Source organism: Cebidichthys violaceus, unplaced genomic scaffold, assembly GCF_023349555.1.
Source record: "Cebidichthys violaceus isolate CVI_PGR_0920_01 unplaced genomic scaffold, fCebVio1.0.p SCAF_21, whole genome shotgun sequence".
Taxonomy (NCBI): domain Eukaryota; kingdom Metazoa; phylum Chordata; class Actinopteri; order Perciformes; family Stichaeidae; genus Cebidichthys; species Cebidichthys violaceus.
Genome location: NW_027176384.1, coordinates 10,593,841 through 10,608,840, shown reverse-complemented (window position 1 = coordinate 10,608,840; position 15,000 = coordinate 10,593,841). Strand labels below are relative to the sequence as shown.

The 15,000-nt window shown below is 47.8% G+C and overlaps 1 protein-coding gene across 13 annotated transcripts in view; it reads right to left on the bottom strand.

The window, feature by feature from the left end:
- The window catches only part of magi2a (membrane associated guanylate kinase, WW and PDZ domain containing 2a), a 188,755-nt gene that overhangs the window by 27,310 nt on the left and 146,445 nt on the right, over positions 1-15,000 (bottom strand). For all 13 annotated transcript variants that reach the window (XR_011103532.1, XM_068717292.1, XM_068717295.1 and 10 more), the window contains 2 exons: positions 12,659-12,841; positions 7,232-7,915 (listed from right to left, as the gene is read on the bottom strand). Coding sequence is in view for 12 of the 13 variants with exons in the window: in XM_068717292.1 (XP_068573393.1) it covers positions 7,232-7,915; positions 12,659-12,841 (867 nt within the window). In the remaining variant the exon portion in view is untranslated. The remainder of the gene's footprint in view (positions 1-7,231; positions 7,916-12,658; positions 12,842-15,000) is intronic.

Sequence of the window (15,000 nt, the reverse complement as noted above, 5' to 3'; positions counted from 1 at the left end):
ACAGAGAGGATTTTTGCTTTTCTTCCCAAAGAAGGTCAATCAATGAAAAGGCTTTCTGTCCAAAGCACCTACGTCAGAATATCTCAGTGCGAAAGGAAGGAACGGCGGGGCGAAAAGAGGCAACAACAGAGCAGGTGACCGAGCCTGAGCTGACAAAAAGGAGCGGCGCCACCAGGCATCACTGGCCGAGGTGATCCTCGGGGTAGAGTCGCTGTTAACTCAGGCGTACCAGACATTTAGTTGGACGTGGGCGTCTGAGTGCCCCACGGCTGGATGTTGAGAAGGGGGCCGAGAGACTACAAGAGAGAGTGAGAGAAAGAGAGAGTGATAGGAGCTGTCCGCGGTGCTGAAAGCCCTTAGCCTCACTGCTAAGCAGACTTGTCAGCTCGGCTGCAGAGAGCAACCGTACGCGAAACCCTGTGGGTGTCAAACTTGCACTTAGCTTCTACGCTAACAGGTGTCACGTCCTCCCGGAAGTGTCATCCTTTTGCGATGCGTGCAGCACCAGGAGGGGCAGAATCTCTTGCTTATTCAAGCCGCGTACAGAGAGGGCGAGAGTCCAAAAATGAATGTGATTGTGTCACACAATCTCCAACCCCAGCGCTGGCAGGTAATGATGAACAGGATCAGTTGAGGTCGTGCCTCGTGTTTCAATTCCTGCCCCCCGAAAAAACTCCAATTAAAGAGTTCTGATCCGAGAGCCTTTCTGCTCCGGCGAGGCCCAACAAAACAAAACCGACAAAAATTGCACACACGTCCAACCATTTGACACGCATAAGGCTACATTTCTTCACCCATACAAAAAAAACGCAGATCTCTTTCATTTCAATGACAGGCTAATACTAGCCCTTCAATTACTAGAACGAGACTATGATAACACTAGAACAGTGCTCGAATCTTTCAGCCCTTTATGGACACGTAGCTCCCTTTCATGAGGGAGGCTGGCAGCTCCACAGCCGCAGCAGAAAACCGATTCTATCCACTTCTATTCAAACGCCCGTCCAATGTTCGTCTGATGTTGAAGCTGAGTGCAAAACAAATTATTTGCAGGGTACACGGTTGAATATGCATGATCTTGAAGCCCAAAAACAGCACTGTTTATTTCACCGCGCTCATGCAACACTAGGTAATCACTCCGTATCCATTAAAACTCAAATAGGAGCGCTTGATTTGTTTAAGAGGCAACCAAGGTTGGTGTTTCTACACCTCCCACACACACGGGGAGGAAATACGGAGCCTAACTTCTGCTTCTGTGATCTCATTTCGATTTGCAATAAGGCTAAACACCATTAGCTTTGTTTAACTCTTTCTACTTCTGACGTGATCTCATCTCAGCATCTCGTCCGTCACGCACAAGGCTCGGCTGTCTTCTGTGCTATCGATCCCTGGCGGGCGGCCCCTCCGGGTTTGGTAGGGACAGAGCTGTAAGTGTGAACATGGCCGACAGTCTGTGGTCTACTGGCAGAGAGCCGAAATCATCACTCTCCTGCTCTCTCCTCCCTTTTCTCTTCCTCTCTTTAGTTTCAAACTATCTTGCACACACACACATCCAATGAATCACTGTCTAGTTACACACCGATGCCCTGGGAGGCTGGAGGAGGCTCAGTGAATCCTTCTTCTTCTTCTTCTTCTCTTTCTCTACAAAGCAGACCTTCACCTCTGGTCCGCATTGGTAGTTAGAGCGGCCTCCGGGTTATCCGTGTGCACACGACCAACCTCAGGTGAAGGGTCAGACCAGGCAGCTGATTCATAATGTACGATTCACCCATGATAGTACAAGAAAAGGGGGAGTTTATGTAAGAGCGCGGGGGGGGGGGGGGGGGGGGGGGGGCTTGTGTGCAGAAGGCTGCTTCGGGAGGCGTGCGAATAAGACGAGGAAAGTGTGCGCGCCTTGGCCGTCTTGTGTAGGTGTGCGTACAACCTGTGTGAATCAAACCATGTGGCTCGGCGTTTGTGTGAGTGTGTGTGTGTGTGTGTGTGTGTGTGTGTGTGTGTGTGTGTGGGCGGGCTGCAGCGGGGGGGAGAACGCGGCCCGGTCGAGGAAAGCTAAATGGACGAGCGTACGCGGGAACGAGCTGAAAGTCTCAGCGGCTAATTACAGCCCTGTGTGTCTGCTGGTGTGGCAATGAGGACACAGCCTGTTAATGGTCTAGATAGCCACTAATGAGGCTATCTGCCATGCACACACACACACACACACACACACACACACACAATAATTACTGGTGATGAGAGACAGAGGGCCCATTTGTTGGGCAAAAACGGCTCAGGAGTCAAGCTCAAATTTAAGGGACGGCTAAATATCATAACTGTATTATGAGCGGGCGCTTTTCAAGGTGATGGGGCTTAATTGACTGGACGGTTTGATCATAAAAGGCTCAATGTTTGGACAGTAGAGATGCCGTCAGTCACGTTTTTGCAGGAGACACACCGACTGCCGATTGTTGATGAGACAAATCTGCCGATACGCAAGCTGATGGCGATTGTTTCTTTGTTGTTTTAGGAAAAACTGTTTTCACCACCGTCCCGAAAAATAATTCCAACGTCAGACTAAACACATTAGAACATATTTGTGTATGTTTTTAGAATCCCCTCTGTGAAATCTATCTATTGCTGTGAAAACACTGAATTTGAGAACGTTGCTGCTGCAGCATCAGTACTTCTGAGTCTGAGCTCTTGGGCATTTTAAAGTACTTCCCTAACTGCTCCCAACCGCAGCTTCTCTGATGTAATTAGAGAAATGAAATAATAATAACATTCGTCGACTGTTTCACAAGTAAAAAAAAAGAAGAAAATGTAAGAGGCCGAGTGTCAAGGTCGTAAAAAGCTGCCACTTTTCTGCTTCTTCTGTTGGTGATGATTATACCTGTGTCTCAGGACGGCTGGGGCGATGATGAATTGATGCTAAAGACATCATGTGCTCTACGCATCGCAATAATAACCCGCCGCTGCTCTTTTTTGGCCGTTCGCTGTGTCCATGACAACATAAAGCAAAGCGAGACGAGCTTTGCTGAACAGAGGCAGCGGCAAGCTGGCTCGCTGTTTTTAATTCTCACTCTAGTTGTACTACCTTCACATCGTTTCTCTGCTCCTTTCTATTTCTAAGAAGAGACTTCTCCCTCCTTTCTGTGTCTTTGTTCATGTGCAGACAGAAAAGCTGAAACAAAGACAGGAGGTGTGGGAGAGAGACACCTGTAATTATTGATGAAGCTCAACCTGTGAACCTTCCTCGCCTCCCCAGCCATTTGTGATCTCTGATGCTGGACATGGAGTGGGTCGTCTTAGCAACTGCATCATAAAAAAGCCATTACGGTGTTGTTTGTGGGAGTTGTGAGGGCGTAAAATGCTGCCAATCCCTCCTCTACTTCACTGTGTGTGTGTGTGTGTGTGTGTGTTCTCCCTGAGACCAGATGCTAAGAGGTGGCAGCTCTGTCCGCCGCACAAAAAGCAAGTCAAATAAATCCCCTCATGCAGAAATATGCACACTCGCACACTTTTACACTTGGTCAGCTCACCGTGCTCGCTCAAGCCTCCGCTGCAGATTGTGTTTTTTCAGTTAAAGTGAACCTGGGCAGTCTCTGGAGTGTGCCCGGAGACGAGAGCGTGACAGTCGTTTGGTGACGGGTATCAGTCGGCGGCCTCTCTCTGTACCACGCTGGCGAGCGCGCACGAGCACTTAGCGGCCGGTTCAATTAGATCGCGTGGCCGGCGTCCAGTGGTCAGAAGGAAGGGGCCGAATGGTGGCGTGTAAAGAGCTGCAGCATCAGTCCAGCAGCACGGCGACAGTTTTATTACGACGGGCAATAGCTTGGCTAAACGCTCGAAGCTCGCCTGTCTGAGGAAGTTGGGTGGGAAAAAGAAAATCAGCTGCTGCTCAAACCTCGCAGTGGCTGCTGGGAGTCTGACACAGTTCCCACTTTAATATACAGTATTCATGTTGTTTGTGCAACGCACAAATGTTGACATTGTACGTTTCTGCAAACCACGAAAATACGCTTCATATCAGCCTTGTATGACGCTCGCAGAAACCCACAATGCAACGTGGCGAACGATCAAATAATAACATAACTGCTGTAACAACGTCACCAGTGTAAATAAATAACATCCGCCCTAGATGGACTTTCTTACGTAACATAACAAGCATAGCAACATTATGAAGCAGAAGGGACACAAACAGCTGTTTATTTGACTCTACCTCTTCCCTCCTGCTCTTAATGGACTTTCTCCCCACTCTAATACTCTTATTCACTATAAATTATTCAGTTGATTATTTTCCAAATTAAATAAATAGTTTTCAGTCTGTAAAATTTGGGAAGTACTTAAAATGTCCAAGCGCTCAGCCTCAGAAGTACATTCTCAAAAAGGCTCAAAGAATTAGAGGAATGACATTAACATCCTTCCAAGCAATCATCTAATAACCGACTGGACTCCTCTTCGGCCCCCTTGCGTGGGTCCTGACCCCTTTAAGTTGGGAACCACAGCTCAAATTTCCGCCTGTATAAATAGCACCCTAACGCCTCACTGTATCACCGTTTTAGGGGGATAGGAATGGTAAATGGACTGTACTCCTGCTGCACTTTTCTAGTCTTTTTCAACCACTCAAAGCGCTTTCACACTACTTGTCATCATTCACCCATTCACACACTGATGGCTAGGTGCCACCTGCCTATCAGACTATCTAACACTCATACACCGTAGGCACAGCCACGGGAGCAATTTTGGGGTTATGTGTCTTTCTCAAGGACCGACATTTGTGACTAGCGGATTGAAGGACGACCCTGCTCTCCACTTAGCCACGTTCGGCCGAGGTACAAAAACACGAGGTAGAAAGCACTTTAGAGGAGAGACAACGTCAACAAAGCTAACACCACAAGACTTTAAGAAAAATAACAAATCATTAGCTCTGCCACATCAAACATAAAAAGACAACCTTTGTCCCACTTTTCTTGTTTATCTCCGTCATAAATAAAATAGTAGTTGAGAGACAAAAATTACCAAGACTTGATTGTGACCGTTTTTCTCCCAGGAGGGTCTGAAGTCTTACTGAGTGTGTTTCCTTTAATCCCCAAAACACTCTGAAGACATCTCCGACGACTAAAACTAAAAAGTGGGATATTTGGCTCCTTTCTACTCACGTGAGTGACGTATGTGCCACGCCACCGTGAGAGCAGACCGGGTGGCACGTCTCTCCCCCCCCCCCCCCCCCCCCCCCCCACACACACACACACACACCTCTCGCCCCCGCAGCTTGTCAAGTCACAGCAAATCAACACAAACAGATGTGACACTGCACCCGGGCCTATTGTTGTGCGGTGGAGCTAAACCACATCCAGATTCGGCATAATGAGATGAAATATAGCATGTAAATAAGGTTGCCGTTCTCTCCGCGGGCCGACAGGCTGCTTTTTATACGGGAGCGCTCGTTTCGACCTTCTGAAGCTGAAGAACCCCGGACAGATGGCGGGAGCGCTTCTCCGTCGGCGTTGTGCGCAGATGGAATACTGTGTGTTTTTATGTTTGAGTGTGAAGAGTGCGTCGACAGATTGGAGATTTTTTTGAAGTGGTGGCACAAAACTTTTGACCCCTCCCACGTGTGTAAGTGTGTTTACTTGTTGCCGGATGTCATTTCAGAGGCGCTGGCTTAAATGTATTTATTTTCCCCCCTTTTTTTTGGATAAGAAAACCATCACTGCTAGAAGCTCATTTCTGTTTCTCCTCCTCCGGCTCACTGGCAGAGACACGGGCAGCCTAATAAAGAAATAAATGGTAATAAATCTATTCAGAGAGCGCCGCTGACCTTTGTGGGTGAGTCTCAGTGGTGTCTGTGGCACCAGGCAGTTGGCATTATGATCGGTATGTGACATTACACAACACAAAGAGGGAGAATACAGAAAATTACAAAGTGGTTTTCGCACAAAAGCAAGAGCAGCGTTGGCTTCCCAATCCAGTTGGCTTCCCGCTCGCACTACGAATGAGCGCGAGTGCTAAAGTTCATGTGTCGTCACTGAGAGGACGCCAGGATGAACCAGGGACAGGTGAACTCAAAGAGGGGAATCATTCAGCCATGTTCAACAACAAGGTTTCACACACAGATCCTATCTGCTCGGTTGATTAAGAGCCGCCGTTGCCGTTTCTAGATTTAATTAAAAATCTAGCGGTTTAATCTTCAACGTCGGAGCTTTGGCTGTGTCATCGCTGGCAGATGAACAACCTCAACGATTCAATAAGAAGGCAGGCTCGGTTTGTAGGCAGATCACAGCGTACACACACACACACACACACACACACACACACACACACACACACACACACACACACACACACACACACACACACACACACACACACACACACACACACACACACAACGTTCGTTCCGTCATTTGAACCACGCGACGGTGAAGCTTTCTTCTTCTTCTTCTTCTTCTTTCGGTGTCAAAGGCGTCGCCATTAGATGTACGCTGTCTAATGCACACAGGCGTTTCTGCACACGCTCGCAGAGCAGAAAAACAGTCGGCTACCTGTTGATTCTGCAAATCACAACCCCGTGTGTGACTCAACACAGAGTGCAGCGCATAATTATGATTGCCACAGGGCCACACATTCTGAAAAAAACACAAGGCAGAAAGCACTTCAGACCCATTTGCAGTTGAACAGCATTTTTTTTTTTTTTGTGTGTGCCACTTTTGACAGGCCTTCATTTTTATTTTATTTTATTAATGGCTCACAAAGAAAAAAAAAAAGGTAGAATTTGCCATACATTTAAAAGTGACGTGAAAAAAAACAAAAATCTAAAAGTGACTTTGAAAATAACTCAATGCTGCAAAAGGCATGCGCCTCAATGAAAGGATATGTGTTGACCACTTTGGGTTACGGGTCAGTGAGCACAATAGAGAGGCATCTACTCTAAAGTGAAGGAAAGGTTTTCTCCCTATGTACAAAATGAGAAGGGCACTTGAAAAGAGCTGTGCATCAGCCAGCCATTGTTGAGCACTGCAGGACTGCATGATAGGTTTCTGCAGCTTTTGGAATAGACCTCTCACACACACACACACACACACACACACACACACACACACACACTTGGCTCAACAGTAAAAGATGACATAGATGAATAGGCGGACAGATATGAAACTAGAAAGGCAAATATGGAGAAGACCCGGAGAGATTCGAGGGCTCGCGTTGAGCCAACAATCCTCCCACCGTCCCTACCTGCAGCCATCGATCTTACCTGTTCCGCCCCTCTGAACCACCAGGATGGTCTCCGCTCCCACGGCGCACTCCTTGAGGAGCTCCACCACCTGGGTGTGTACCAATCCCTGCACGTGTTGCTTGTTAATCTCCACAATCAGGTCGCCCTCGCACAGGCCCGGGCAGCCCTGAGGCTCCAGCACCTGTTTGACCCGCTGGCCCGTCGCGCTGTCCGCGATGGTGAAGCCGAAGCCTTCCCCGCCCTTCACCATGGTCAGGGTCAGCAGTTCCCCCTGGGTGGCCCCCGACGACGCCATGGAGACGCTGTCGGGAGGCGTGGTGCCGGTGGTGGGGGGAAGCGAGCCGTCTAGGTGGGTGTCGCCCGGGTGAGGGGTGAGCAGCTGCTGCTGGGCGTTCACCTGGTCCTGGCCGGGGTCTGTGACGAAGCGGGCCGTGCGGGAGAGATAGTCCAGGTAGTTGTCGTAGCCCGTCCGGCCGTTCACCATGATGGGCCGCTGCTCCATGATGCCCAGCGGGGAGATGATGGTGGTGGTGGTGTTGTTGCTGGTGTTGCCGGCTTCCTCCGGGTCGTAGGGCAGAGGGTAGCCGCGGCACAAGACGAGGGTGACGCTTTGGCCAATGGGCACCGACTGGAAGAGTTTGACCACATCGGCGTGGGTGGTGCCCAGGACGCACACGTCGTTGATGTAGACAATGACGTCACCTGGACACACGGAAACATATTGGTGTAAAGGCCGGAACACTGAAACTCATACAGAAGCTACAGAAACTTCCTATAATCCGTAATCAAAATGGACAACCACTGAGTTACCAATGTGCCACAAGACTGGGATGCCAACAATGTAATATCATCGTTTAGCATTTCCCCACAAACCCCTCTCGAGTCAACGTCACTAGCTTGACAGATTGAGGCCGTTGCTTACAAATTTACAATAGATTTGTAAGTCCTACAGGACTTAACGTGTGTATACGTTTTCAGGAGCACATGCATAAAAGGAAGTTGTGATTCATGAAACGTATATCTTTGTCATGGCTGGGTTACTTATTCGATATAACATGAGGCGATGCAGAATCGGCTGGTCAGGAACATTGATTTATGCACAAATGAGCTTTTTTTTCTTGAGTTATAGATAAGGCTTATTGAGAATTGGGTCGCGATGGTTAGTCATTTTTAAAAAGTGGGTCCCCAGAAATAAAGTTTGGGAAACATTATGCATTAGAGGACGGAGTCAGAGGAGGATGTCAAGGATAGGGGAGATATGATGATGTTCAATACGCCCACTTCAGGAGAGCAGCAGTTGTACAAATGCTAACAAATGAATTGCTGTTTAACCTATTTTTGAAACGCAAACGGTTCAAATTTGAACAGCAGCTGCTTTAATATGTACTTAATAATCTTAGAATCAGAATACGCATAATAAACTCACTAATAAAAAGAACCTCTCATTGAGAAACATGCTGGTGTCACAGCGAAGGACTGAGGCTGTCTGCAGCTATTCTAGTACTCAATCAGCACCGTCTCTCCTTTGATTTAACCTTGATAAACAATCTCTACAGATAAACATTACCGCGGATAATGTCTTATCTCTCTTTCAAGTGTAAAATGGTGCTGATGACAAGTGGCTGAAATGTTTGCCTTTTATGGGGCCAAGTGCTTTGATTTGTTCCCCGCAATATACTGCACCGTAGATAAAACCCAGCTGACAATTAAACGCTCCCACACAAAAGCGCTCCACAGGCTTATCTTTGTCTCAACCGGATTACTAAATATAGTGTTTTGTGCTCCGCTGTGCAGACACCATGCAGGGTTTTTTTTTTTTAAAACACTGGGAACAAGTGGGAACACAAGGCACGATCCACTTTAAAGTCTGACAAACAGCATTACCCTGGGTTGATTATAAAAACAATTATTTCCTAATTGCAGGTATAATTGCGGTGGTCTTTAGAGAGAGGGTGGCTGTGTGAGTGTGTGCTGCAGAGAGAGAGAAAGGGGAAAAACAAAGATCTTTCATCATTAATAGGGAAAGCGTGCGCTTCAGTGATTGACCCTCACCTTGTTAACCACAAGCTCCATGCTGTCCACTTCCCTTCAAGCGTGAGCAGGAGACTACATCAGCAGTAAAGCAACGCGGCGACTCACTAGGGTTTCTCGGATTGAGTGTCGAAGTGGAGGCGAGCTGAGCTGCTGACCCCTCTGAGAGACAGCAGCAAGTTAAGATATCGCCCGAAATGTTCCCTCGTTGTAAACCGTGTTGCCGATAAAGTTTAAACGCTCTGCCGGTATCGACGGAGCGCGCTCACGCCTCGAGGCAACGTGACGCGAGGGACTTTTTAATTAATTCGGATAAACGCGGACGACGTTTGCCTTGAGCACTAGTGTCAGAATCAATAGTTGAGCACACTGGCAGAAAACAAATGCTGGTGCCGTGACCTCGAAGCGCCCTCGCTGAGCCCATAGATCTCATTCTTTATGACCGGGGGGGGGGGGCAGGCACAAAACAGCTCCCCTCTCCATCCATTATATTATATATATATATATATATATATATGTATTATAATCCCTCTTGTAGGTCCCATGTATACTCTAAATCACGCTGACTTTGACCGTAAACACCGCACTCACTGGGAACAAGGCCCACGTTGCTACTTCATCTTTCAATGTCCCATCCTAGAATATTCCTTATGACACATTCATCTCCGGCTAACGGGGTGTTCAAGAGTCCGTGGATATAACGTCTCTGTGTGTGTGTGTGTGTGTGTGTGTGTGTGTGTGTGTGTGTCAGGTTAAATGAGGTGACACGCGGTCCAAAGTGCACCACGGCCGCGTCAGACGTGCAGGCGTGATTAGAATAACTAGCGCAGCGCTCGTTTGAAACGTGCCTTTTCTGAGCAGGCCGATTGCTTGGCCCTCCGGCGTCACCGCTCGCCACTTTCCGCAGAGCCGCTCATCCAAGAACAGCTTCAGCCTCGACACTGAACGCTTCCTGAGCAATACGCCCGCCGAGTGTGAAGTCGACGGGATTAACGGTTGTCGAGGAAAAGTACTCGTAAACGCGTCCCACAGATCTCCGGTGTCTCTTCCTTTATCCGAGCGACGGAGAGCGAGCTGAACCCAGCGTGCCGTTGGGCGGTGTAACAGCTAGTGGAGGACCGCTCTCAACACTCTAACCAGTGTGAACGCAACACACTACTCCTAATTATATCCCGTAGATCTCGAGAGCTCACACTCGACCTTGGGTCCTCAGCAATACGCCCGCCAAGTGTGAGGTTGATTGGATGAACGGTTGTCGAGGAAATTCAAAGGACAGACATACGAACAGAGAACATTTCAGTTGGATGATAGGAAGATGAAGAAAAATCTGCTCACGCTTTGGTCAATTTTGACACATTGAAGCAACATGCATAGGGCTGTAATAAGAAAGATATTTGGTTTCCATGTTTTCCTTATAATACCGGGACAACACTCTCTACAATGAAAGTGTTTTTTTTTTGTCATTCTGAATCAAAATGTGATATTTCAATCTGACTAATTTTAGTGACACTACAAAGGTAAGTGAAGTTTGACACAGTTTGATGTGTAGATCACTTCAACTGTGTGTTTTTGTAGAATATACACATATTGAATGTTGTATTTGAACAAGTGTCTTATCTAATACAAATAGAGCACACACTGTGGTGGCACTGTGAGTTACAGCAGTTAGACTCTCCAACAAACCCACTGAATTTTGTATTAAACTTTGCCTCTGGCATTCAAACTCAGCCTCTCCACTTCAAGCTAACGCAACTCAGCTCTGTATTCCACAAAAAAACATCACAGCCAACACCTCACATTACTTCTGTGGAAGAAACACAAAACACAAAATATCTCGCCTGGACAAAAACTGCACTGCATGTGGTCCATCGGTCATAAATCAGATAATCGAAAAAAAAAACCCTTCTACAATGAGAGAACATGAACATGTTTTTCCCCGGTGGCGGAATCACTTGGTGGAGACAGCCAGGAGGGGTGATGGGAAAAAAAAAAGTAGCGCAAATTATATATCTGGAATTGGAAATTTCACACCTCTGTAGTCCTGGTTCTACGTCCGTGTGAGCCACTGAGTTACTGTGACCGAGCTAGCTCTGTTACTGCAGAAGTAGGACACAAAGTCTGGGGAGGCTAAGTGGGGGGGATGGAGGCTGGATGGTGAGATAGAGATGGAGATGAGCTGGAGGGGAGGAACGCGGTGGAGAGGAGAGGAGATGCTAGTAGAGATGTGAGAGGGATTTGGTAGTTATTTCTGGGGAAAGAATACATGAAAGAGAGGGGGATTCGAAAAGAAAGAGAGAGAGAGGAGGGGATGAGAAGACTGACCATGAGAATGTTTTAGAAGCATCATTGTCAGGACAAGCTTTATTACTCATCAAGGGATCTTGTTTTGGACCGCTGCACCGACACATTCATAAAGAAACAGACTTTAATGACCCAATGTTCTGCAAAAAGTCACAACTGAAATCTATTAGAATTCAAAAGCGCTTTGGAGAAGAATACTAGCTCTACTACAGAGCAAACTCCCAGACCAGCTTACGTTACGCGTGATAAATGAGCCCCATAAGCTCTGTGTTTGCTCCAGAGTATACGGATAGAAACATCAGAGCATGCTGACAAACCTGCTAGTTCCATTCCCTTGACCTTAAGTACAGCTGCTCCGTCCCAGTGTGTGTTTGTGTGTGTTTGTGTGCTGCAGTTCCACCCCCATCATGTGGCAGAAGCCAGGAGTTATAGTGCCCATAAAGTCCCTTTCATGATTAATGAAATGGAAGAACAAAACTCTGCAGTTGGTGCACAGGCATGTGCACGCACACCCACACCCACACACACACACACACACACACACACACACACACACACACACACACACACACACACACACACATGCATACAATGCGTGCGCTATGCATACGCACTTGTCACCATGTCAACCGCGTACCGTGTTCGTATTTGGGTGTTTGTTGTGAATTTCACGATCTGTAGGCTGCAGTGCGTTAAAAAAGATGAAATGTGGAAAAATTGGAGGTTTACCAATAAATGGACCAGATACGGAAAACCCCTCAGAAACACATACTTGTCATGCTGACATTTACGGGGATTTCTGTAATTCTCTGCTCGTTATATTTTAACACCTGCGCTATCTAAATGTAGGATCTTGTACAAATACATGCCAGTCGTGTTTCGGGAGAAACGTCGTCATTTTATGTAAGCGAGGATACGTTTCTTTTGTGCCTGTAAGGTTCTTGTTTATTGAGCTGCATGCGAAGGTTGTTCATTGACTGTGTGTGCTCTCATGTGGCCCTGTGTTTAGTATTTTACACTGCCAGGTATCACAGGAGTTCACGGTTGAATGAAAGAAGAGAAATGTGTATTTGTTGGTTTGCGTGAGTGGTTTCGGCCACGCCCGAGGCTTACCTGTGGCCATCTTTCCGTCAGCTGCGGCAGGCCCATCGGGGATAACGCTCTTGACCTGGAGGAATTCGTCCGGCTCGTCGCCTCCGATTATAGTGAAGCCAAAGCCCATGTTGCTCTTTTGGAGTGATGTGGACAGGAAACTGCCTTTCAGCTGAGTGGGGTCCCGCGTGAACAGCGGCTTCTCTGTAAAGGACACATAAACAAAACAAATTCACCGACTACAAACTGCTACCGCTGTGAATGTTTTATAGCAAAGGCTGAAAGGACCTCAAAGCTGGTGCAGGGCAGTGCTCACAGGGTGGGGGCATGGGGAAAGCTTATCCGGTAAGACATGGGTGTAGCCACAGGAAAAACTGGCGGGGTACGATCTTAACTGCGAACTTGGACAGAGGTGGGTCTGTGGTGCTGAAAGATGCAGGTGTGGCTACCGTGCAAAGGTACAAATGCAACATCCCTCCTGGTACACATACTGAACTTATATCCGTTCCTCTCTTCCCATGCTGGGACAAAGTGGGCAGAAAGGGTGCAGAGAGCGTCAGTGGTGCGGGTCCTCAGTCCCATCCCAAAGGCTACCCAGGGAGCAGCAGAATTCGGAAAATGACATGCTGTCAATCAGGGAACAGCTCCAAGAGAAGATGGTAGAGAGGGTTAGGGAGGAACTGGAAGGGGGGGGGGGGGGGTTCTGGGTTCTGGGTTCTGGAGGGAGAGGCGCCGTGTGTAGGAATGAGAGGATCTCAGCCAACAAGCTTAGTTACACTCAACCAAGTCTCCCATCTTTCCACCTCGGAGGGAGACGAGGCTAGTGTGCTAGTTTACATCCCTTTGTTTGCCGTCACCGGGTCCAGACATCGACTGAGTGATTACACTCTCTGCCTGCTCACTGCCGGGCGATTAGACGTGTCGTGGTAAACGCTCGTCACTCAAATCCTTAAACTGCCTCAAGCGAAAAAGCTTGCTTTGCGAGCTAGCATGCTTACAGGAAGTCAAACGAGCGCAGGCAGCCATGAGGACGACAGTCAGCCTCCCTTTGCTTCTCTCTTGGCCTACTTACTGACAAAGTGCCACAGGGAGAAGGGGCTACAGACGGGCTGCTCTAGCACCACAGCGCAGGCGGAGGTGTGAAGTGGCTGACACTGCTGCTGCTGCTGGTGGTGGTGGTGGTGGTGGTGTTGGTGGTGGGGGCACAAATTCAGCCGCCGAGTCAGGACGCGCCGGAGCGGGGAGGCGTCGGCCGAGGAGGACGTGGCATACGCAGCGGCCCGGCGGCCCAGGGTTGGCGAGCAGGAGAGGTCGCCGAGGCTGTGGCAGCGCTCGGGCACCGCGCCGACCTGAACTCGGGGGGGTCTGGGGAGGGTGGAGCAGGGGCTGGCATCCTCCACTGGCACCCAAAGTTTGGAGCGAAAAAAGATGAGGAGGGAGGAGGTGGAGGAGGTCGGGAGAGGGAAGAGAGAGAGCCTCACTGGAATGTACACAAAGTGTAACCACGGAGACAGGCTCTCGACTCAGAGCGGCGGACTACTACGTTTCTATGGAAACAAACCTCCACTTCACCGGTCCAGACAGTTTTTTATTCTTTCTAGCAGTGCATCCCACTGCTGTGGCTGCTGGAGAGTGAGCACTGGAATCAGGTAGCAACAAACCAGTCATTAAACAAAATAATGAGTCACATTTAAACCCACATGTTCACTGTTCCTATGACAAAGTGTCACCGTCAGTCCCAATAGGATGCCGCTGCTCCTCCGACTGTTTGACTGACGCTTAGGAATGAACTCATTGTCTTGCTGTCAATCAGCATAAAAATAGCCTTGTTCCTAACGAGAAATTGGGCTTTGTGATAACAAGCAACATGTGTGCATCGATATTTTTCCTGAAGGGGAAAGAGAATCCCGTTTCATATTGTGCACATTTTAATGATTTAAGACTGTCAGTTCACATGAAATAGCTCATTAAAAACATATTCTGGTGTACAGATCGAAATGTTTTAAGTTCGCTAGGATCTTATTTATATAATCAGATTCCTCCAGTATTATACCGTAAATGTTTTGTCAGTGTTTTATGAATTCTGATGAAGCTCTTTAATCCCGGATCTGGCTTGCATGAATTGGCAGTGTTATGTCTGCCCATATTTGTACGCAAAGCTTCATTCATATAAATAATTCACTGCTATCATGACATTGAATTTGCCCCATTACACCTGTCAAGTCAGAGAGGTTTGACTTTCGTTTGAAAGTTGTTGTTGGTTAATTGCTACACAATGAAAACTCACTGATTTCAGTGACAAGTTAGTTTTCCAAGTTGTAATAAACACGTGTTGTTAACATGAATATAATCCACCAAAATGT